The sequence below is a fragment of the Falco biarmicus genome, chromosome 2, assembly GCF_023638135.1.
Source record: "Falco biarmicus isolate bFalBia1 chromosome 2, bFalBia1.pri, whole genome shotgun sequence".
Lineage (NCBI taxonomy): Eukaryota > Metazoa > Chordata > Aves > Falconiformes > Falconidae > Falco > Falco biarmicus.
This window is the reverse complement of record NC_079289.1, coordinates 32400146-32422394: the sequence shown is the minus strand read 5'-3', so window position 1 is coordinate 32422394 and position 22249 is coordinate 32400146. Positions and strand designations below refer to the sequence as shown.

The following is a 22249-nucleotide window of genomic DNA, read 5'->3' as shown; positions in this document are numbered from 1 at the left end:
CTCTCTTGCAATCTCAATTTTTGCAAATTCAGTACAATAGATTAGCAGATTAGCATAAATACTAATGAACATTCAAAATCATTTATTCCAGTTAAAATCTGTTCTGAATGTTATAAGCAAAACATATTTTAAGCCTGCTTATGAAAATACTCTCACTGCTGTTCAGAGCAGTTAGGTGTATGCATGTTAGTCATACAAGTACACAAAAATTCAGCTACACTCTCTGGTTGAAAGACTGCATCGAGAAAACATGTATTACAAATAGCATAAAGCATTCAATCTGTGTTTACAATGTTTAGCAGATAATTTTTATTAAATTCAGGCATAAAATTTTCATTCAGCTTAAGTAAGCCAGAGATGGATGTCATTATGAGATTTACATACCATTAGCTCACATCAATTGATTAGCAGCCGAGCTCTGTGGTACAAAGCTAGTTAGATACATTATTTGTGATGCCAGGAGGCTGCAAGTCAAGGAGGTTTACTGGCTGCATGCTCGCTTCCTTTGCCTTTGTGATTACTTGATAAAATGAAGAGCATCACTGTGAACAATTGACCCTTTCGAACAATCCAGACTGGTCAGCAGTCTAAATCCACATTTCAAAGCCATCATTATAGCCTCAAACTTAAGAGTTTCCAGGGTGCAGACAAAGGTGTTGTCCTCCTTCAGTACCAGTCGTGTACCATTTTCAGACTTTATGAAGTACTTGAATTGAATAATATTTGAAGATACTGAAAACTCCTCTGGAAATCCATCCAGCCTGCTTTTGGACACCAGTACAATTCTGGATTTTATTTTTGCAATGAAATCAGGAGCATTACAAAAGATTCTAAGTCCTTGTGAACGGTCGTGGCTGTCAGTTATTTCCAGGAAAGTAGTCTCTCGAGATGCTAGCTGTTCCTTCTCCCACCGTGATTTCACTGCATCCGAGAGTACCTTAAGCTGGAAAAAATCTGCTTCTTGTGCCAAAAGTTGATTTTCTCGAAACCCTTCTGGTAGGAGAAGTTCTCCATTTCGGAGGAAGTTGAGAATGTGTCTGAAAAGGAGTCCATCTCTGTCTATGAAGTAATGACCGTCTGCATCAAACGGGCACATTATTTTTCCATTTATGATTCCTTCCAGAAAAGAGTCTGGATACTTGGTTAGTGTCTGTTTTTGTGTGATGTATAGATAGCCACCAACATTCAGAGTAATCAGAGACGTTCTATAGTCCTTGTCTTGCTCAGAGCCTTCGGAGTTGCTGTGTTTTTCTTCACATTCCTTTTCTCTTCTGTTTATTTTTCTCTCCATTATCAAAGATAGGACAAAAAGCCAGCTATCTTGCTTTGTTCTTGTCAGCTTGCAAAGAGATTTTTTTTCTTTTCTTTTTTTTTTTTTTTTTTCCCAAAAAGCACCTTTATTCAGCTCCGGCACGATGTTGGAATGGAAATGCTGCTAGCATTGCTGCGACTGTCAGCTCGGGTTTGCAGTAGGTGGCGTATCAGCTGTGTATGCAGGGAGATATCAGGAATATGACTGTAAAAGAGAATTTGCATTTAACTGTATAAGGGAAGAAGGGTATAACAACTGTTTGTCTCTTTTTTTCCTTTAACTCTTAAGAAGTTTTTGTCATTTTGGGGCTTCTTCACAGAAATGCATACTACTATTTTAAAAGACACCTTATTTTTAATACTTTAAGATATATTTGAAGTATCAGCTGGCCAAATCATGTTTAGTGCTTACAGTGTTAAACAGGTAGCTTCATTTATGTTTCAAGGATTTTAATTTTCACAAAGCATCTTTTCACATTTTTTAGTACTGATTACAGTACCTGATGCATACAGCAGGACAGCAGTGAAAGGAAAGGTGTCCCTGTCTGTACAAGGGGGGTGTCATCTATGGAGTGCATGCACATACATATTCCTCATTTATCAGACACATGCACGGTGGTAAGTTGTTTTCACAGAAGATAACCTGGAAGTGATGTTGAGGACTTGTTGGTCTGTTTTAAGTTTGTGAGATGAAAGCTTCCATTTGCAGTCAATGGGAGTATCCGCGCCAACGTAAGAACCACAGCCTGATTAGGTCTTGCTTTTTGCCTTTCTCTGTGCCATAAATAAAAATCGTTTTGGAGAGGGGATTTACTATTTATACTGGTGATGTTTTTTAAGTCTCCAAGGCTATCTAGCATCAGTTTGTTCTTTCTCGATAGAAGTAAATCAGCTGCCCTGTGGAACAAAGGGTTAGTGTGCCTACAGATAGCTTTGAACATCACATAACATTATAGCTTAGCAACACTTGGGTATGGGGAGGGGGAAACATCAGCAGAGCACACTTGAATCAAATGGCTGTCTTCTCTCCATGAATCTGTGCTTTAAGGCTCTCTCTCGGTTGCCTCTTAGAAAAAGGTTTCCCCTTTAAACATTTTCAGCCTGGAGCAGGAAAGGGAAAGCTCTTCACACATCTCTGTGTATTTCCTTGAGAAGCGGTGGGAGCTGCAGCATGCATTCCCCAGCACGGGCGGGAGCAGGCACTTACCTTGGGCTGGACCTGGGGAGGAGGTCCCATCTTTTTCAAGATATATTTTTCACTTTACAGGTAGATGTCTCCTGCTTTGCCTGGTTAGCAGTGAAAAGTCAGATTATTCTTCTGCTCTATTTCTAAATATTTTATTTCTACTGCTTTCACTGTCTCTAAGGCTGTTTATCGATACTGTAGAGTCATCACTGTAATATTAATTAAAACTGAATCTAGTAGAAATAAATGCACTTCTTTTTACTTACTATTCTCCTTGCCACAGTATCCCTAGCACTGACAAGCTGAATTTTTCTGCTCCTATATGTGATACATTAAGCAGATATTATTCATTAGATTTGATTTATCAGGAATTAGTCATGGGTTTAGTTTTAACTCTTTGATGCCATTGATATGTTTAGTATAACTTCAGTCAAAGAGATTTCAATGAGTTTCTAATTTTTACACATTTGGGCTTTTTTCAGAATTAACTCCTTTGACAATTATTGGGTGAGTAATTGAGAAAATAAGAGCCAATTAGTTTCAAGTATGATATTTTTTTTTTTTTTGCCATTACAGGAGACACCATTCAAATTAATTTTATTGTTGACTGATGGGAAACTCAGTTAATGTGCTTAAACTCTGCATAGCTACAATGTTGAACGGTCTTAGTGGCTGTTAGACCCTAAGAGAATGATTTCTGTGGTTCAGTCATGTTATACAGGGATCTTGAAATACTTTGAAGGTGAATTAGGAATGTCCTAGCAGTAGTAAGCAGGGATTTCCAAGGAGAGCTGGGATTTGTAAAAGATACGTAATTTTTTGTGGCCAACTAAGCTGTCTATGTTTTAAGCGACAGCAGTTACAGAACAGTATCTGCTCACTTAGTTTTTCATGCTCATCATCTTCTCAACGTTCTAACACTTGCAGTTGAAGTTTTCCACTTTTGTGAACGAGTAAGTATTCTTTGAAAGATCATGCAAAATCATTTTAGTGGTTTGTATGATAAAATATTCAGGATTGATTTGATGTGGAAAATGTACTCTGTGGAGATCATGAATATTTACATTTAAACCTTTGAGACTTGAGAAGTGTAGGGCTGCTGTAAAATTTTCATCACCACAAACCCATGCAACTTCACTTCACTGCAACTGACAGTCATGTGTAACACAAAATTAAAGCCTGGCATATCTTTGTGAAAATTTTCCATTTTCTGTGCCATACTACAAGACTACTTTTCCAAAGAGCCCTTGTTCTTCCTGTGTACTTGGTGATGCATATGGTATTGCAGTGCATGTAGTTTCAGTGCAGTGGTTTCCTATAGCTCATGTTTTTCTGAAGGTGTAGCTATGCCTAGAGGAACTGGATTTTCTTTTATCTGTCCCTTTGTCCATGCACTGGAAGATCATCGAAACGTTCGTTTTGGTAAAAGCATGCAAGTGTTTTTTGCAATCTAGTTGGAGACTTTGACCATTCTTGTGCTCCAAGAGTCTTTGTGTTGTGCACCAGTGATAGCTGAGATGTACCCACTGCATCCTGGGTCTTCTGGCTTCCCACTTGCGTTGAGACAGAGCAACCTGCTGCTGCGTGCTCTCCCATGCTGGCTCTAACCAGCTGAAGTATCCTGCCTGCCAGTGTCTGTAGCTAGCAATCCTGAAGTGACTGCTGCTTTACAAATTGTTAGTGTCACCTGTATGCTGGGATTGGCCATTCAAGTAAGGAGTAACAGTGGAATCCAGCAACTGAAAGGATGTTGTTTTGGTTCCAGATTAAGTCAAAATATACTACATGCTCTTGCACACAAGAGAGTGGTGGTAGTAGTAGGACCCCATTTCCAAGTTAGTCACCCTTAAGGCAGCAGCAGGAGGGCAATCCACAGAGCTTTTCAGTTTCTTCTTGGTCAGACAAGCTGTCCTGGAGACTGAAAACGCAGTGCTGGTGTCTGTCAGCTACACAGGAGAACAAATCCAAGGAGGAAGGGGATAAGCATCTGCTCCTCATTCTGTCCTACATGTTTCCTTCTGGAAAATAACTTTACTCCTCAACTTTCACACTTCTCCTGAACCTCCTGGTCTGGAAGCTTGAGCACACTAAACTAGAGCACACCACAGGAAAGTTCGTGCTTTACCAGTGGTTCAGCTTACTCGCATGTCCAAACAGCATCAGCTTCACTGAGAGTCTACCATCAGTAAAAATGACCGGAGTTACAGAAAACAGCTACTTTTATTTATTACAGTACAAAAGGATAGGAGGAAAAATCTCAACTATAAGAGGTAGAGAATTTTTGAAGTGTATTAGGAAGCCATGCTAATGAAATCTGTTTGGGTTATTGAGGCAATTTAGTAGTTATTTAATGTTGTGATACAGAAGATTGGCCAGGTTGTTGAACAATTAAACCATTCAATAGCTACTGTCTCACAGTGTTGGTAGCATGGACATTCTCATTTCAATAATAACTCCAGGACATTGATTAACAGCTATTGAAGACAAGCTCTACACTCTAATTAAAATAAAAGATTTTCAAATCAGCAAGTCTGAACAATTTGCATTGAGGACTTTTAAAAGAGCTGTCTGAGAAACTCAACAGTTGCTGTTGATATTTTAAATAATTTTTCAGCACTGCAGTTCTACAAAACTGAAAAAGAAAATGCGGTGCCAGTATTTGAAAGGTGAATTGGATGGCCCAGGTATTTAAAAACAAAAAGGGACTGTACAAAACCCAGTAAAACATCTGATTTGGAAGTCAAGCAGTTAAAAATTAAGGGAGAGTAATCTGATATTAATCAGTGTGGGTGGAGGGAAAATGGATTGTGCCAAAAGGTTTCCCCTTTTTTTTTTGATTACAATTTGTTCAGCAAAGCAGGTGATGCTTTTTTCTATTAAATCTTCCAATATGTCTCATTTGTCATTTTGAATTATAGTATATACTGTATTAGTTTCCCTTTCATTTAACTATACAAAAATTATCTGCAGGCTTCAAGCTGGCAAAATGTTAAGCAGAGAGCTATCACTAAAATGTTGCTGTGGTTTGGTTCTTGGTCCTATTTATTTTTAGTCAGTGATCAAGAAGGGGGTAGTTACTGATGAAGTCTGGAGATGATACAGACTGAGAACGTAATCAATAAGGAGATACATTGCTGATGCAGAACCATTTAGATAGATGGTTAGGTTAACATTTTAACGTGACCAAATATGAAGTTTATATGCCCAGGAATACGCTTTAGACAGGGCTTGCAGTACATATGTTTGCAGGAGGATTAGGGCAGCTCTGTCCTACGTATAATGAAACGCTATTGGCAACTAAACGTGAGGTCATCATTGTGTGCAGTGGGCAGTAAAACAAATGTATGTATCTTTGGTTACCTAAGTAAGGGAGTGCCAAGTGAAGACCAGGTGATACTATTCTCTAGCTGTGCAGCTACCAGGGAAGGGTGGCCTGAAAAGGGGACCAGTCTTGAGGCTGCCCTTTGAATGGAAGAGAGGTGCCACAGAACGCCTTTCATCTGGAAGAGCAGAGCTGAGGTCTGGTATAGGACGAGGGGGCCGCCTCTTGTCCAGCCATCACGTGCAGTAGCCTGGGAAGCTGTACAGCAGTATCAGTGGGTAGCGGGAACTACCAGGGCTTCTGACTTGGATGCTGGGAAGCAACAGCCCAACTTCTGCCTGCTGAGGAGCTGGAGGCATGCATGCCCATAGCCTGTCCTTACTGCACTTTCTTCCACTTTTTCTGCTGCCTGGGGATTGTGCATCCTGAGGCAGGTCTTCATCTCCTACTTCCCTGGCACTGCTCACAAAGAGCAGGAGCTGGTAAACTCTAGATCCTATCCTATGTGCTGTCAAGTCTGGCTGTGAGAGACAGTGTCTTGGGAGAGATGTTCATGAACTGAACTTTCTTAGGCCAATAAGAATGATTAAGAAGCTGAAAAATAGGCCTAATGGAAGATTCAAGAAAACATGATTTATTTTTATTAGGCTTGATCAATGTGGAGAGTACATAAGTGCTTGGATGGGAGAAATACTTTCATAGCAGGCTCTTCAACTTAGCAGTCAATGGTTTAACAAGATCCAGCGGCTGGAAATTGGAGCTGGGTGCAGTCAGACTAGAAAACTAATACATTAAAAATCTCCAAGCCTGTCCATTTTTCTCTCTCTCTGTCTCTCTCTCAAAACCCAAAACTAAAAACCACCCAATCAAAAAAACACCCCCTATCAGACCATCTTCTACACAATGCCAGTGAATTTCTCCTCAGTGAATTTATTAAGATTGCCTTAAGCATTTTAACCACATTCTGTTCATTTGATGATGATTGTTAGCAGGATTTGAAGCTGGAGTCAGTGTCTCCACAGCGTGTCTCCCTGTCATCTCATTGGAAGAGCCAACAGTTGAAATTCCTTTATGAATTGGCACCGGGGCATTCAGGCAGGGAGATCAGGGTGAGCACACATTTGGCAGCTAATGATGAAGCTATAGGTTATGTAGACCAGCCTGTCCAGAGCTGCACTCGCAGTGTGCTTGTACCTGCCACTCCACATAGGGCAACGGAGAGTGTAAGGTGCTTGGCAAAATGTCTGTTTTCCCTTCTGATCACTGGTCTTAGCTAGTCTTCCAGACCTATTCATTTATCTTGTACTACTGCTTTATTTTGAGTAGGTATTTTTAACAGGGAATTGGTACTTCCATGCCTTAGTGATTTGGCTTCTAGCTGATGTGACTATGGAAATAACAAGGCAGACATGTGGCGCTTTGGGTGTCTTTTTATTGCAGCTCTGGTCCTGCAGTGAGTGAAGACGGACCCAAGTCTTGGAACTTGAGTTTGGTGAATGGGGGCTAATTAGGCTGAGAAGGGAGTAGAAACCGTGTTCCCCCACTACAGTCTTGTATCCAGAGGTTTGCATGCATCTTTGCATATTTATCCTGCTAGATTCTCTGGATGTGTTAAAATCCCCAAGAGGATCCAGGGGAAGTGGGACATAAACCTTGGCTTTTGGACAGTGGATGAGCTTTGACAGCAGCCTAGCTTAGCTGCAAGACTGCATGCAGCCATGTACTGTAAAGTGACTGGAACTAAAAAAAGCTAAATCTGATCAATGGTAATTAAAAGAGGGCATTAGCCAAGACATCAGAGATAAGATATTACTAAGGATAAGCATGTTTAATTTGCAGGTTCATTTCCTAAATAGTTGGTGTGTGGGAGCTATCTGGTTCGCTGATCCTGATTCTTTAAACAAGAATAGTTTGAAAATTGTGCCAGGTGCAGAGAGGTTGATAGCAGCATGTGTGGTGTTCGGGAAGTTGGGCTGGATGGCTCAGATGAGTGTAGGCTAGTTAGCCTTGAACCTGAACCATAGAAACTAATGGAAAAACTGTCATGGAGTTAAAAAGGTAGAAAAGATCAGAAATATAATGAATGCTAGCAAATGTGGCTTTATGGAAAGGTTTATCTGGTCAAACAAACCTAATTTTGTTTATTTCGGAGATTACAAGTTTAAAGTAACAGCGTGTTTGCAGCCTGCTTAGCATTTCGTATTGCACATAATTTAGAATCTTGTGATGTTCTGATTTATGTCTAAAAAAAAAATAATAGCAAGCACAGAACAAGATTAAAAACTGGCTGGCAGTTATCAGAAGGTAAGTATCAGTAGGAAGCCACTCGGGCTGGAGTTTGAAGGGCTTCCTCAAGGATTAGCAAGAGGGACAGTAGTAAGTGAGAATCAGTGCTTATAAAATGTGTCATGATTGACACGAATGCTGGTCAGATAGTGAATAACTATGACAGGACTGTCATGGTGTGACTGAGATCACTCAATTCACAGAATCTGGTTAAAGACAATGCATTTTAATCAAGACAAAGGCAATTATACACTTAGGAACAGGGAATGCAGAGTGCGCAGGTAAAATGTGAGGCTTAGAAAAGACTCAGAATAAATGTATTGGTGATATAATAGCCAGTGAGCTCCATCAACCCACAGAGCTTGATTTTTAGAGACAAATTGATCTTAACCCATTTTTAGCTGTCTAAACATGAAGAACAGTCATGGGACAGACACACATACACCCCACAAAAAAAAACCAACCCAAAACTCAAAAAACCCCACCAGCACAGGGCCATCATTGAATCCTAAAAGAGATGGGACCAATTTTCTTCTGAAAGTCTCCCTTCCTCCCTCTCTCAGCTGAATTCAGAGATTCTGCTGAATAACCTTGAGATGGCTGAAGTGAGGTGAGAGAAATTCCAGCTCCTGTATCTGTTATCTAACCTCCATACATGGTTTTGGTAAGGCCAGTACAATAGTATTAATTACATCTGTTTTCTGGTCTCCATATTCTTAGAATGTCATTGCAAGATTGAACAAGGTGTAGCTAAGAGACCCAAGACTGATTTAAGTGTGGCGTAAATGCCTTGTGGGGACATAATTCATGAGCATGAATTACTTCACTTATTGAAAATACGATTGATAAGTGACTTGATTACAATGTGTAAGTACTTGGAGGAAACATGAGGTACTAAAAGGCCCTTTAGCATAGTATAGAAAGTCATAAGAAGAATCAACTGCTAGAAGCTGAAGCCAAATTCGTATTAGAAATTCAGCAGCAATATTAGAGTCGCTGTAGCCACACGTAAGTTACTGGGTTTTATACAGAAGAAAGAAGGTAAAATTTATCTGTTGGTGATACACAGGAGGTCAGACAAATTTGCCAGGTTGTCTCTCTTGACCATAAACCTTAGGACTCTGTAAAACCAGAAGTGGTTTAATCAAGTTTTCTTTGTTTCATTCAGAACTACTGAGAAAAGTATGGCATTCTAATTCCTTTCAAGGATTTAGTTTCAATCAAACCAAGAAATTTTAGATTAAATAATTTCAAAATACATGGTGTCGAAGTAATCACTCTCTGCATTATTCAGGGAGAGCAGACTTAGATTTCCAGATTTAGTAATATTTCATAGTAATCACACCCCCCATGCACACATTATGTACTAGAGCATTGTAGTAGAGAAGCAGGTGTTTGCCCACCGTTGCTTCTCTCTTCCTTCCTACATCAAGTTGCTTTTAATTTTTAGGCTTTTCCACCTTTACGGAGCAGGCTGGTATTATCGTACTGCTCTGGTAGTTGTTGCTTTAGGCGAAAAGGTGTTCACGTTGTAATACAAAGCGACTGTGTTAGAGGTGAATGTAACAGAGAGCAGTATTAACTATAAACTTAGTATGTGATCTCCTAGATTACTAACCACAAGTTTTTATCTCTTTTCCCCAAGTGTCAGCGTGAGTAGTATTATTACTTTATTTCATCGTGCTTCTTTAGTGAACCCTTTCTTTATTGTAGTAAGATGAAAATGGGTTACTCTTTTTCTGGGGGTAGGGATATAATTAGCTCTCATTTTGTCTTCCACTAATTTTGGATACTTTGATGATCAGGTTCTCTGTAGATTATTTTTTTTTTCATGGTCACTGACTGTATTCAATGCCTCTTTCCAGAAAATGGTTCTTAGATAACCTGAGTGCAACAATCTAGAGAAAGGAGGACTGCACAGTTACCATCTCTTATTTAAAATTTGGTCCTTGTGATTCATTCTTAATATGTAAAACATCTGATGGCAAAATAAAGAAGTCTAGGTGATAGCAGCTGTGCAACTATGTTTTTCCTGCTTATTTTTTCGGTGTCTAAATAGCAGAGATTTTAGAACTTGAGAACTTAAATTACATTATGTTTACTAAACACTTTGTTAGTGAAAAATAATTCAAATGTTGACCATGTTGGTGAATCTTATTTTAATGTCCAGCTTTGCTTTGCTTTTTTCATTGTAGATAAACTTTCCTTGGAAGGAATAGTGGTGCAACGTGCTGAATGCAGACCTGCAGCTAGCGAAAATTATATGAAACTGAAAAGGTAGGAGTGCTCTATTACAAATGAATATGCGATACTGACTTTGATGCTTTTATTATTGCCTTACTAGGGATGGACTACTTCAGTTACCATGATCTCGTGCAGGATTTATACAGGATCAGAACTGTTCTTGCTTTTAGGGTGGATTTACTGTAGGGAGGGAATGAAGGCTGCAGGGCTTACACCTCCCTCTGCTATTGTCTGGTGGGATGGCATAGACTTCTGTGTTCCATCATGTGCAGAGCTCTTACTAGAGCACACATTCGGCCTCTTCATACTTAAATGTATGAATGTATGGCTATATTAAAATGTGACTGAGGCTGAATTTTCTGAGGACTTAAAGGTTTACATTGGTCTGGTCAGGACACGCTTCTGGAGTATTGGTTTCTATGTGGATGGTCCACATATTTAATTCCACTTAATACTGTGCCATGCTAGATGAAAAGCATCTCTGAAAAGATAACTTAAAATGTCCAAACTGGGAAGGGGTTCAGGGAGAAGTGCTAGACCTAAACTGGTGTGCTTGCTGGGAAAGTCAATGGCTGAAAATGTCAGAAGTGGTATGGAAACAGCATGGCATACATTTAACAGGATCATTTCGTGACTTTATAAAACCTCATAATTTGTTGCATCTAGAATTTACCCTGTGATTTCATATATCGTATGGATAATTAACTTGATGATGTTCAGTAGCAATAAATCAGATTTGAAATTGAATTGTGTATTACATTAAATGCACATTTGTATATTTTAAGCATGTAGGTTTTAATTAAATCCCCCTTTTGTATTGTAAGTTTGTTGTAAATAGAGAGGTGCAAAGCAGGAAATTTCAGGAAGAGAATTGTCTGTGACTAGTTGTACAATCATCAAAAGAAATGCAGAAAAGGCGAAGTGATGTTTTCCCCCAATTCCTGATCTGCTTTCTGTGTATCATATACTACATTTACAGTATCTTATGCTTTATTAACCTTTTCATCTAAACTGCTCCAGTATTTCCTTAATGTTTTCATTAAAATCTGAGAGTTTATGTTCTGGCTGTTGGCAAATTGATACTGTAAGTTTGCTGCTGTACAGTGAACTGCCTCATTTCAGACTGAGTGCTGTGATTGCTATCATGATTTTTGTCATCAGTGTGAAATGGAGTATGAAGCAAATGCAATGTTACTAGAAAAGGATTCATTTCTAGCAACTTAAAATATATACAAATATAGTCTGTGAGATGTATTTGCTTTCTAATTGTTTTAATCACAGGTTGCCTGATCCAAGTGCTTTTTCACATTTTCTATTAGTTGATCAGATAAGCTTCTTCTGGTAAGGCAACAGCAGGAGACCAAAACAAAACTGATAGCTTTAATGACATACTACCCAAACTTTGAATTTTTCAGCATTCTACTTTGTTGCACATGGATGCACGCAGCCCTCTGGTCTTTGATTTTGCCATGTTCAACTCCTATAGGAGCAACAAAGATACAAACACAAAGGCAGGTTTTTTGTTTGGAAGCCCTGGCAGCTGAAAACTGATAGTAGCATTGTTTTTTCTTTCCTGTCGAAAAATTGTCAGGTTGTGTATGCCTAGTTTCTAACTTCCCATGTTGAAGGTTTTTTGCTTTTTACTGAAGAGTTAAAAAAAAAAATCTTATCTGGTGGGAACTGACATGAGATTTAGCAGATCTAGCAGTCAAAGCCTCAGAAGAAATTGGTTTATGTCCAAACATCATCTCTCATATTTGAGTAGTAGGATCTACTGTTTCTCTTCATTCCCTTTACTCTCTCCTACCCTCAACATGCTACAGTCTGTATTTGTGCTTTAAAAAGGTAACAGCATTGAAGATAAACCACATAAATTATACAATTATGTTATATTACACCATTTTTATTCACTTTTCTATTTACTGTTGTGCTCTACATGAGAGAGACTCTCCAAAGGTGGAATTGATAATGTTGATAAAACAGCAAGTCTGTTGTGTAGGCTTTCAAAGCTACAATAGTAAGTTGAGTTGGGGAGGAAATAAAATTAAAAGATAAATGCAGTTGCTTCAGATTTTTAAGATCTAGAAAATGAAATTAAGCTGCACACTCCAATAACTGTGATAATTCGTTTTCTTGAGAGCTGGCAGTGACCAAATGGGATTATATACAACCCTGGTATTAAATGCAGGTATGGATCCCATCTATTATATAATCTGTATCTGGGTCAACGAAATTGGCCGATGGGTATGTGGCATGGCGTGGCATTTGATTTCCATGCTGCTTTGTGGAGTTTCAGTGAGAGGACAGGGTGGTGGTCTTGTGATGGCGCTGCCAGGAGTTAGGTGGGAGATGTGTGTGACGTGTAAGTTTAAGGATGGGTAATGAAAGCACATATTTTGGTGACACATATGGGTGAAAGCGTTACCAAGTGTAGCAGATGGGAGGGGTTTTTCCCAGGGAGCAGCTTTTGAATTGATTACAGGAAAAGTGTAGATGCCTGATGTTCAGAGCACTTTGCATACAAGGTACAAATGTGTGTCTAGGGATGACTAGTCAGAAAGGTAAATCAAAGGTTGTGTGACCGTCACTTGGTATTTTCCATTTTGCAAGTTTTGTTGTTGGGAGATTTGCTTATTTTTTTCCATTTTCCTTAATTTCAAGTTCTAGAAGGGGGGCAAATACCACGTCAGCTATCCTGTACTAGTAAAGCTGCATGCTATTGAATTTCCTGAAAGTTTTTTTTTAACAATGTATTTGTTCATTGTAACACCTTAATGATACATTTGCAATTACTGCTGCTGATACTGTTGCTGCTAGCTGGAAAATAATATGTGGTTTCCACGCTCCTGTCCTAATTTCTGTGTTGTGGGAGTGGATCTCATGGTCCCACTTAAAAATATTTGGACTGTGTAGTGGAAAAAGTAGGCAGACTGTTCCCAACTGTGGATGGTGTTACTGTGTGGCGGTCACAGAGAATACTGTCCCTATGCTACTCTTTCTGCTTGATACTTCCTCTCTTGCCCCGTCAAGCCTGTTGGACGAAGGAAAATTGTGGCATGTGAACTGTTGTAGCAGAGAGTGTGTATCACCGGTGGGCTTACATGCATCATGGCTCACTGTACAGCACACATTGTGTTTGCACAGTCTTGTGCCCCCACCATCCATGTCTGCTTCAGGCAGGCTCCACATCCACCCCAGCCAGTCCCACCCGAACTAAACTGTTTTCTTCATCTTACTGTAGTCAGCTTTCCACCATGAGGAGGCATTATCTGTCCCTTAATTTTATCTTTTCTGAGGGTTAAGAAATTTTTGTTTCCATTATCTTTGTTCTGTGATCCCGGTGTTTAACCACCTTGGAGTTAATGACTCCCCAAAGAGAGAGGTCCTCCAAGAGGCTTGTCTGCACTGGGAAGGACAAGGTACAGGGAGAGAGAAGATTCCCAAACATTTAGGATCCCCCCCGGCTCCAGATGACTTGAGAAGAGATGAGAATAAGATTTTGATACTCCTAAGGGGGTTTTGCTGTGCACAGAAGAGGCAAAATGGGGGACTGGCATGCACCCCATCTCAGATTCTCTTTGCCAAATTACCTGTTTCTGTCCTTGCACTGCTCCTCACATCTGTTGTGTTCATCCCTCTGACCACAACCAATGCTCCTTTTCTGCAATTCTTTCTCAGTCCCCCTTTCCCATTTCTGTTTACTTCTGTTTCTTCATTTCCTCACAGAAAGAATTTTGTTTTCAAAAATAATTTGAACACATCACTATCATATACACTCAAACTATGTTTCAGTTTGAGGAAGAGGTAAGGAAGAAAAACCGCCTCTGTGAGTGACTTCTGCAAAAGCCTGATTCAAACTGGCATTGTCAAGTTGAGTATCTACAAGGTCTCCAGGACTGCTCAGGTCCTTTGCAGTGGGGTGACTGGGCACCAGTTTTTGGGGGAGCTTTTGAAGGCACATGCAAAGTGCAATTCAAGCAGTTGTTAAATGCAGTGTTTGATAGCGCTTCCCCAGCAGTAGTGGATGACAGGCAAAAGCTGGGATAAAATCAGAGCCCTTGTTTCGTTCTAAATTGTGCCATTGAAATGCTGGTCGCCTTTCAAAATGGATTTTGATTCAACTAATACATAATCTGAATCATTGTATACATAATACATAGTTATAATAGATACTATTATGTATTATCTGAACTCACCCGAATTGTACATGAAATACTTTTTTTTAAAAAAAAGGACTCCCAGTATTACAGAAAGCCTGGAAGAGCTTATATTTTAACACTTCAGTGAGGCTGGTAATGCCTATAATTCTCTTAAGTAACTTCAAATACATCTTGAAGTATCATTAGTGAAAATGGTAATTGCCAACATGGCAGCTTGTAACAAGGCTGCAAGAATTTTGTTTATCTTCTTGCTTTTTCTTTTAAGAGTTTTCTACAGACAGTGCGATGAAAGTCCATGGAAAAAGTTACAGAAAAAAACCAGGTGTGATAGGCTTCTAGGAGAAACGGGTTGGAAAATGTTCTAGAATAACTAATGACCTTCCGTGTTTGAAAAGTCACATTTCTTTACAACCATATTACGGAGGCCACTGGAAGTCCTGACACTTTGTGGTCTAGCCAAGGAGCTGAAATTTAATCAGTACAGATGAGTTGCTCATCTTCTCTAAAACACTGTGAGAGCATTGTCTGACTGACAGTTCAGTATATTGCTGAAAATGAGCATTATGCCAGCTCTTTTTCCCCAAATACCCCCTACCACCAAAAGAGTATTAATAATTTGACCGGCATGCCACTTTGTATATATTCTTGTAGATATGCTTAGTTGGCTATGAATTCCCTTTCGAAATAGATATGTATGAATACGTTTATGCATTTTGCACAAAAACTGATACGCTGCATAAATGCTGTTCAGTTTGTTTGAAGTGGGAGGCCGTTGTTACGCAAAACTGATATCTCGTCTGCCTGCCGGTCAATGCAACCTCGATTTTTCAATACCAAAGTTCAATTTCTTTGTCTTGAAGTAAGATTCAGCATTATACAAAAAGACGTTCCCTAGGATGTTTTGAGTAACTTATCATTAAGTACAAAAAATAGGAGATTTTTTCCATGTGCTAATATATTTCCAATCCCAATTTTTCCTGGAGAATAATGTGCTGACTTTCCATTCTCCTTTTGTTTTACCTTAAAATGGCTTTGTTACAAAGTGGCATGAAGTTTGCCTTCTTTCCATCTTTTAAATGTCATAATTACCAGGTGATGGGCACAGAATCACAGAATGGTTGAGGTGGGAAGGGACCTCTGGAGGTCATCTGGTCCAGCCCCTACGCTCAAGCAGAGCCACTTAGAGCCAGTTGCCCTAGAGTGTGTCCAGACACTCCTGCATCTCTCTGGAATTGAAATCATGTTATAAAATGCTGCTGGGAAGCTCTTGTGTTTCTTAGTAGTGGGTATACTGAATGTGTTCAGTACCTTTTAAAAAGGCACATTGTTGAGAGGAGCCTAGCCTGAAGGTCATTTTCAGAAAGAAGAAAGATGCTTAGAGAGGCATATTTAAGAGGAGTTTATGGCAAATATTGCATGGATTTTTCCTTGTGCTCTGGGGAAGGAAATCAATAGTCGTAAACAGAGAGTTCTCATTGTCTTCTTTCTATGACACATAGTTCATAAAACAGTATTCGTCTTCTGCTGGTTACATTACTGCTTTTCCCTTGCCATCAGAAGCATTGCATTTAAGAACGTATCTAGTTTGCCTTTGTGGTAATTAGCCAAAAAGCATCCTTTCTTTCTTTTATCTGCTGAAGGGGTGAGGCTAAAAACAGTTCCCCTGGAATATGTCCAGGCTTCAGTCGCAGCCAGTTTCTTCAGGCTGAAAAAAGCCTCATTCAGTACCAGTGCTCAGCACCAGAAGTTCTGGGTGCTTGTATTTCCAGTAAACCTAAATATCAGTGGTACAGATTCCTCCTTTTGAAACCAAAGTCTTTGGTGTCGTACAGTGCTGAAGGTCTTTTTAGCTTACTGTTACCAGGGCTACAATAATTACAAAGGTGTCTCTGCTGCTAAGATGCTTTCCAGATTTTAATGAGCAACTTGTTTAGTACTTAGGGACATCCTTCCTGTTCCCAGGGCAGCACCAATTCGTTCTTTTCGTCTTCTTTTCCATCTGTGGTATGAAAGTCACACTATAATGGGTGAAAATCTCTGAAAGACATTGCAGTTTTAACTACCATGGCTTATCCTGTGTTATTAGATGTACTAACCTGTTCTTTTCTTTTGCCGTCATGCTTGACCCTGTCAGGAAAGATGGGATGATAGCTGGTATAAAAAAGGCCCATTCTGCATTGGTGTCAGCATTTGGATGTAAATCTTCGTTTTCTGTATTGCAGAGCAGAGCTCACTGAAGCTCATGGATCTCTTCCTAGTCGCCATGCCAGATGCTATAGTCATCCTGAGTACTGCCGGTGTTCTGGGTTCTGCAAAACTGATTTGGCAACTAACAGGCTGACGAGCTCAAATTTACACAATATGTAGAATGTCATCACCACAGCATATCTTCTATTTATAAGCAACTTTGTTCACATACTTCCTGATGATATTTGTAGTTTGTGAGAGATCAGTGAACTAGTATGATCCAACAGTTACCCTGCTGCCAAGGAGCTCCAAAAATTGTATGATATCACAAAGTACTAGAAGTTATCCTGGTGCAAAATCAAAGGTTGGAATTGCCAAGTGGCAAGCTTTGTTGCTGACGTGTTGATTTCCTGGCTTATTAAAATATTCCTGAAATTTATGGAAATGCAGGAAGGCACTAAAAAAATAGCCTGAAGGGTGACAGGTACGTATGTGTCCATCCAAATTGCACTTGTTACTTGGGATGTTGCCAAGTTCAAACAAGTTCAAAGATGACAAACCATCCATCCTCTATTTCTGGTTCTTTTTTGAGGGAATGTCTGTCTGTAGGGCTCCAATGCTTCTCAAAGTGGGGTTCCCTGCAATCAGTGGGTGATGTATTTCCCAAAGACACAGCAAAATTCCAGTGGGAGCTTAACTCCTAGAGTGCCACAGGGAGAGCTACACCACAAGGGAAGCAGAGGTATCTCCTGTGCTCCTCAAAGGCTTTGTGGGTAGAAAAGATGCCAGCCTTGGAAATTAATCACAGCATTATATTTTATGGGAGAATCTTTCATTCTCTGAATTCCTCAGATATTCATACAACATACTAAAAGCACTGCAACTATCACTTAGTTTCAGGCACAATCCAGAAATGTTTTCCAAAAGAGGGGACTTTGTGCAGCCACCTGCCAGTGCTTGAGTCTGGGACATTTTTAAAATGGCTTGGGAGTTGAGTTCAAATGAACACCATGAAATGAAAAAGAAGAGTGAGTTACTTTTTGGAGGGGTTTGGTGTTATTTTTTTTTAAAGAGAGAGGTACAATGTAAAATCATTTGAATTTCAGTCATTCAGCGTACTTAAACTCACTTTTTTTCTCCTTTAATTATCTGGATGGAGAAAATGAGACTGCCAGTATCAGAGGCCAACAAATTGTACTTAAGTTGCAAATACAGGGAAGGAACTTTAAAATCCTAGGGGTTTTATTTACCTTCCAAATCAAGCGCAAATAATTTTCGATAATATTTTTAACAAAAGCTCTTCTACAGAATGTTACTTTCCACAGCCTGAAAGATGCAGAAATGTATACAAAGGACCAGTACATAAAATATTTCTTATGTACATTCATGTGCATGCACAAATTCAACAATACTGTAAAAATGACGGTTTTCAAATTACATTTCCCATGCCTGCATTTAAATACTGACACTTCTGCTTATGGCCTTAAGAAAATATAGGCTGCTATTTTAATTCTGTTACCATTGCAAGACTAATATGACTGAGGGAATGAGATGGTTTCTCGTTGAAATGATGTTTTATCAACAGAATGTTAAATGTCAGTGCTGGTGATGTGCAAATCATGAAATTATTCCTTCCTTTTGAGTCTACAATGACTTTGAAATTTGCAAGTTACTTTGTGCTTTTTAATGAAATATGTTTCTGAAGTGAACCTCGTAGACAATAGTCACACAATTCCTGCGGTTTCTGGTTGTGATCTATTATGATGTTCCTGTAAGCTGTTGTCTCCTTTGTTTGAAGTTAGTGGTTTTGGCTGGGATTTAATCACTGTCACTTCAGTTTCTGTGCTGCTTTGCTGAAAATTTTGCACTATGCGCTAAGCCAGTACCATCCGTGGGACCTAACATAAATGCATCTGCACTGATAGAAAGTATTACAAATCTGGCTGTAGGTATGGTTGTTGAATGTCCATGTGAAACCATTGTAGGGCTGATATGCTTTAATCCATACCTGAGATTAAAATGAGAAGTTTTTTTGGAGCTAACCTTGTATGTTGAATGCTGTGTAATATACCCCGACAGGAAAGCATAAGTGTGCTGTGGACTCGCTGCCACTCAGTTCCTTCCTTCCCTGCTGCCTGTGGAAGAAAGCTGAAACTGAGCAGTTTTGTGTCAGCTACCTGTAATCATCAAAGTTTAGTTTACAATTTTGAGTTTGTTGCATAATACAGTTGGCTTCTGTAGCATGCATGTGTATATGATAATATGCAAGGTCCTGCACCTGGACTGGGGCAATCCCCAGTATCAGCAGAGTGGGTGATGTGGTCAGAGTGGGTCAAGAGCAACCCTCAAGAAGGACTTGAGGATATCGGTAGATGAAAAATCGCACATGACCCGGCAATGTGTGCTTGCAGCCCAGAAAGCCAGCCATATCCTGGGCTGCATCAAAAGAAGCATAGCCAGCAGGTTGAGGGAGGTCATTCTCCTCCTCTGCTCCTCTGGTAGAGCTGGGTGGACCCCAGCTGGAGTACTGCATTCAGCTCTGCGGTCCTCGGCACAAGCCACAGTTGGACTTGTTAGAGCGGGTCCAGAGGAGAGCCACAAAAATGGCCAGAGGGATGGAACACCTCTCCTATGGAGGAGGGCTGAGAGAGTTGGATTGTGGGGTTCAGCCTGGAGGAGGCTCCAGAGAGACTTTATTGCAGCCTTTCAGTAATAAAGAGGACTTATAAGAAAGCTGGAGAGGGACTTTTTACAAGGGCCTGTAGTGACAGGACGAGGGGCAATGGTTTTAAAGTGAAAGAGGGTAGGTTGACATTGGACATAAGGGAAAAATGTTTTACAGTGAGGATGGTGAGACACTGGCACAGGTTGCCTGGAGAAGCTGCGGATGCCCCATCTTTGGAAGTGTTCAAGGCCAAGGCTGCACGGTGCTCTCAGCTACCTGATCTAGTGGAAGATGTCCCTGTCCATGACAGGTGGTTGGACTGGATAATTGGGTCCCTTCCGACCCAAACCGTTCTGTGATTTTATGAAAGTAGTATGTGGATATAAGACTGGACAATCAGTTTCATGCCTAAGGCAAAGAACTGACTTCTGCTCATGCGGTGAAGGCAGGAATGCCATGCTGCACAGGAATTGTGAAGATCTGTTTTGCCTTGGAGGTGACTGTTCCAGGTGACTGCACTGTGCTTTCCCAGCAGCTCACAAAAGCTTGAAATGTCCAAATACAAAGTTAAAATTTATAGTGCAGCACCTGAGAGTTGTCAGCTCCTCCTGTATCAGATGCTTGCAAGCCATGAGTTTGGAAAGAAGGTATAGCATAACGTGAAACTGAGAGAGATTATATGCTGGTATTTGAAATGAAAGTTTCCAATAGAGTGTAATTAATATAGCAAAGCCACTAAATGGAAATAACAATTAAGAAAAAGAGAAGGGTGCTCAGCTTCACCCAAGTTTCTGAGGTACCTAAATGCTGATAATGCTTTGCACTTTAAGTGATTCTGCACAACTGGATTAATATCCTATTAATATCTATGTGTATCATATCAACATATATTGATATATGTCACCTGCCCTATCAAACATCTTAAGTTTTTTTTCTCTTTGGGATCCACTGTCTTTATTAAGGTGTTGTAACATAGCTAGCTAAAGCCATATCTAGTTGGACCATCTCTGAACAACTTAGAAACCACTGTGTGCACAGGCTGGAACTTACACTAACAAGGTGGAGGAGGGCAATAATGAAACCTGCGGTGGCTGACTGACTGAGGGTGGGAAGTTCTGGAGGACAGAATGACTTTTTTTAATTGCTTACACAGAAGTGTGGTCTTTTCCATCCCCTACTTTTCCTTCCCTTCTTTCATCCAGCATACTTACCTCACTCAAACCTGTAAGTGTGCTGGATGCTCCCCTGCATTGCCAATCCCTGTCAAAAATTTGCTGGTAGGAGTTTAGGGTGGCCCTTTCTGACTCGGATGAACTTGCGTGTGTGTTTATCCAGGGGTCATCTTCATCAGCAGATTTAAAATGTAAAGCAATTCTGTGCTCAGCTCATACAGTGTAATCTATTGACAATTTACATTTGATTTTACAAATAACTAATGCCAGAGATAGCAAGCTTCCAACTTTATTAGTGTATTAATCTGTCCTGGCAGATGTTTCACTGGATTCAGTCCGCTGCAAGTCCAAAAAGACCTGCCAGAAATTAATGGATACAGCACTACCTCATAGGTCCTGGACATGCTGAAACAGTAGCTGAGAGAAGTGTAAACAGGCTAGGTCCTAATGAAAGTTAATGTCAATGAAGTATCTATATTCTAATCAATATTATCTATATAGATTAGATATCTATATTAGTATAATATCTAAAGGTCTTTGAATACTTTGTTATTTTTGCAGTAGTATCTAGCTAACCCCTCTTTTTAATGCTAGTGGCAGAATCAGGAGGAACTGTACCCTGTGACTTGTAATACAAATTTGAATTACTGTCCTGCTGTTCCCTCAGATTGTGTGTATGTGCTTGAATGCTGACTGAGACTTTGCCAAGGAGGAAGATAAAGAAGAAATAGTTAAAGAATTAGGAGAAGAAACAGCTCACCAAAGAGCTTTCCTCTGTTCCTTCTGCTCCTGGACTGTATTCAATTCTGCGGCTTTGTGCAGCACTCCTATTAACAGGCATAGGGAAGTTTGGGATTTTACAGGGTTCATTTCTGTGAATAACATAAGGCTCTGGCTTTGTGATTCCAGTCTGCAGACAGCGGAGACACACAGGCATCTTCCTTCTGTAGAACTGATTGAACTATGTTAACTCAGGTTAGAATAATTTGGGAATGTAACAACAGCCTTAAGGTGAAAAAAACCCCAGGCTAACACAAGTGCTTAACTTCTCATGAACCCAGGCTCTTGTTAGTCCTTAGACCATCATGGCTGTGACAATGCAACCACTTTTGATTTAAAAGCAGCGGGAGGTGAAAAAATCACTTGCAAAATCGTTTCCATTAAAAAAAAAAAAGGCTTAGCTGGGGCTAGAAGCAATGAGACACACATCCTGGCTGCTAAGCTCATTTTTAAAAGTTCCTGTGTCATATCTGAAAGAAGGAAAAGACAGGTTCCTAGCTCTCCAACAGTGTTAACTATAACTGTACCTGAGGTTAAAGGAAGCCCTATGTTCAAAACCTGTTACAAAGCTGAATATTATCTGTATTGTAATTCACTCCATTTTTTCTAACTGGAAAACAGACAGGAGAAATGGGAGCACAAAAATACCCATGGCTGGATTTCTCTGTGTAAAAAAAGGGAAGAAAATCCCAGCTTTCTGTATTATATTTTGAATTGAGAAGTCATCTTGAAAGAGAAATTTCACTGTATGTGAGTGTAGGCGGGAGTATAAAAACGTGTGATAAAAATAGCAGACTACATGGAAATCAACACTGATATGTGGATGCATACCTGGAGATGTTACATGATAATAGCTGAGAGAGAAATATGCCTTAGGTTCTTATTTATATAATACTTTTCAAAATGGAAAGAAACCCCCTTACATAATTTTCAAAT

The 22249-nt window shown here is 39.8% G+C and overlaps 2 protein-coding genes across 2 annotated transcripts in view; one reads left to right on the top strand and one right to left on the bottom strand.

Moving 5' to 3' along the window:
- The window catches only part of GTF2F2 (general transcription factor IIF subunit 2), an 87547-nt gene that overhangs the window by 30634 nt on the left and 34664 nt on the right, over positions 1 to 22249 (top strand). The window contains exon 6 of the mRNA XM_056327640.1: positions 10301 to 10382. Within this exon, the coding sequence (XP_056183615.1) occupies positions 10301 to 10382 (82 nt within the window). The remainder of the gene's footprint in view (positions 1 to 10300; positions 10383 to 22249) is intronic.
- Positions 66 to 1637, bottom strand: KCTD4 (potassium channel tetramerization domain containing 4). Its single transcript, XM_056327641.1, has one exon. The coding sequence runs from the start codon at positions 1289 to 1291 to the stop codon at positions 518 to 520; it is 774 nt and encodes a 257-aa protein (XP_056183616.1). The 5' UTR covers positions 1292 to 1637; the 3' UTR covers positions 66 to 517.

Coding starts and splice junctions, on each gene's coding strand:
- KCTD4 (XM_056327641.1), bottom strand. CDS start 1,291: ATGGAGAGAAAAATAAACAGAAGAGAAAAGGAATGTGAAGAAAAACAC.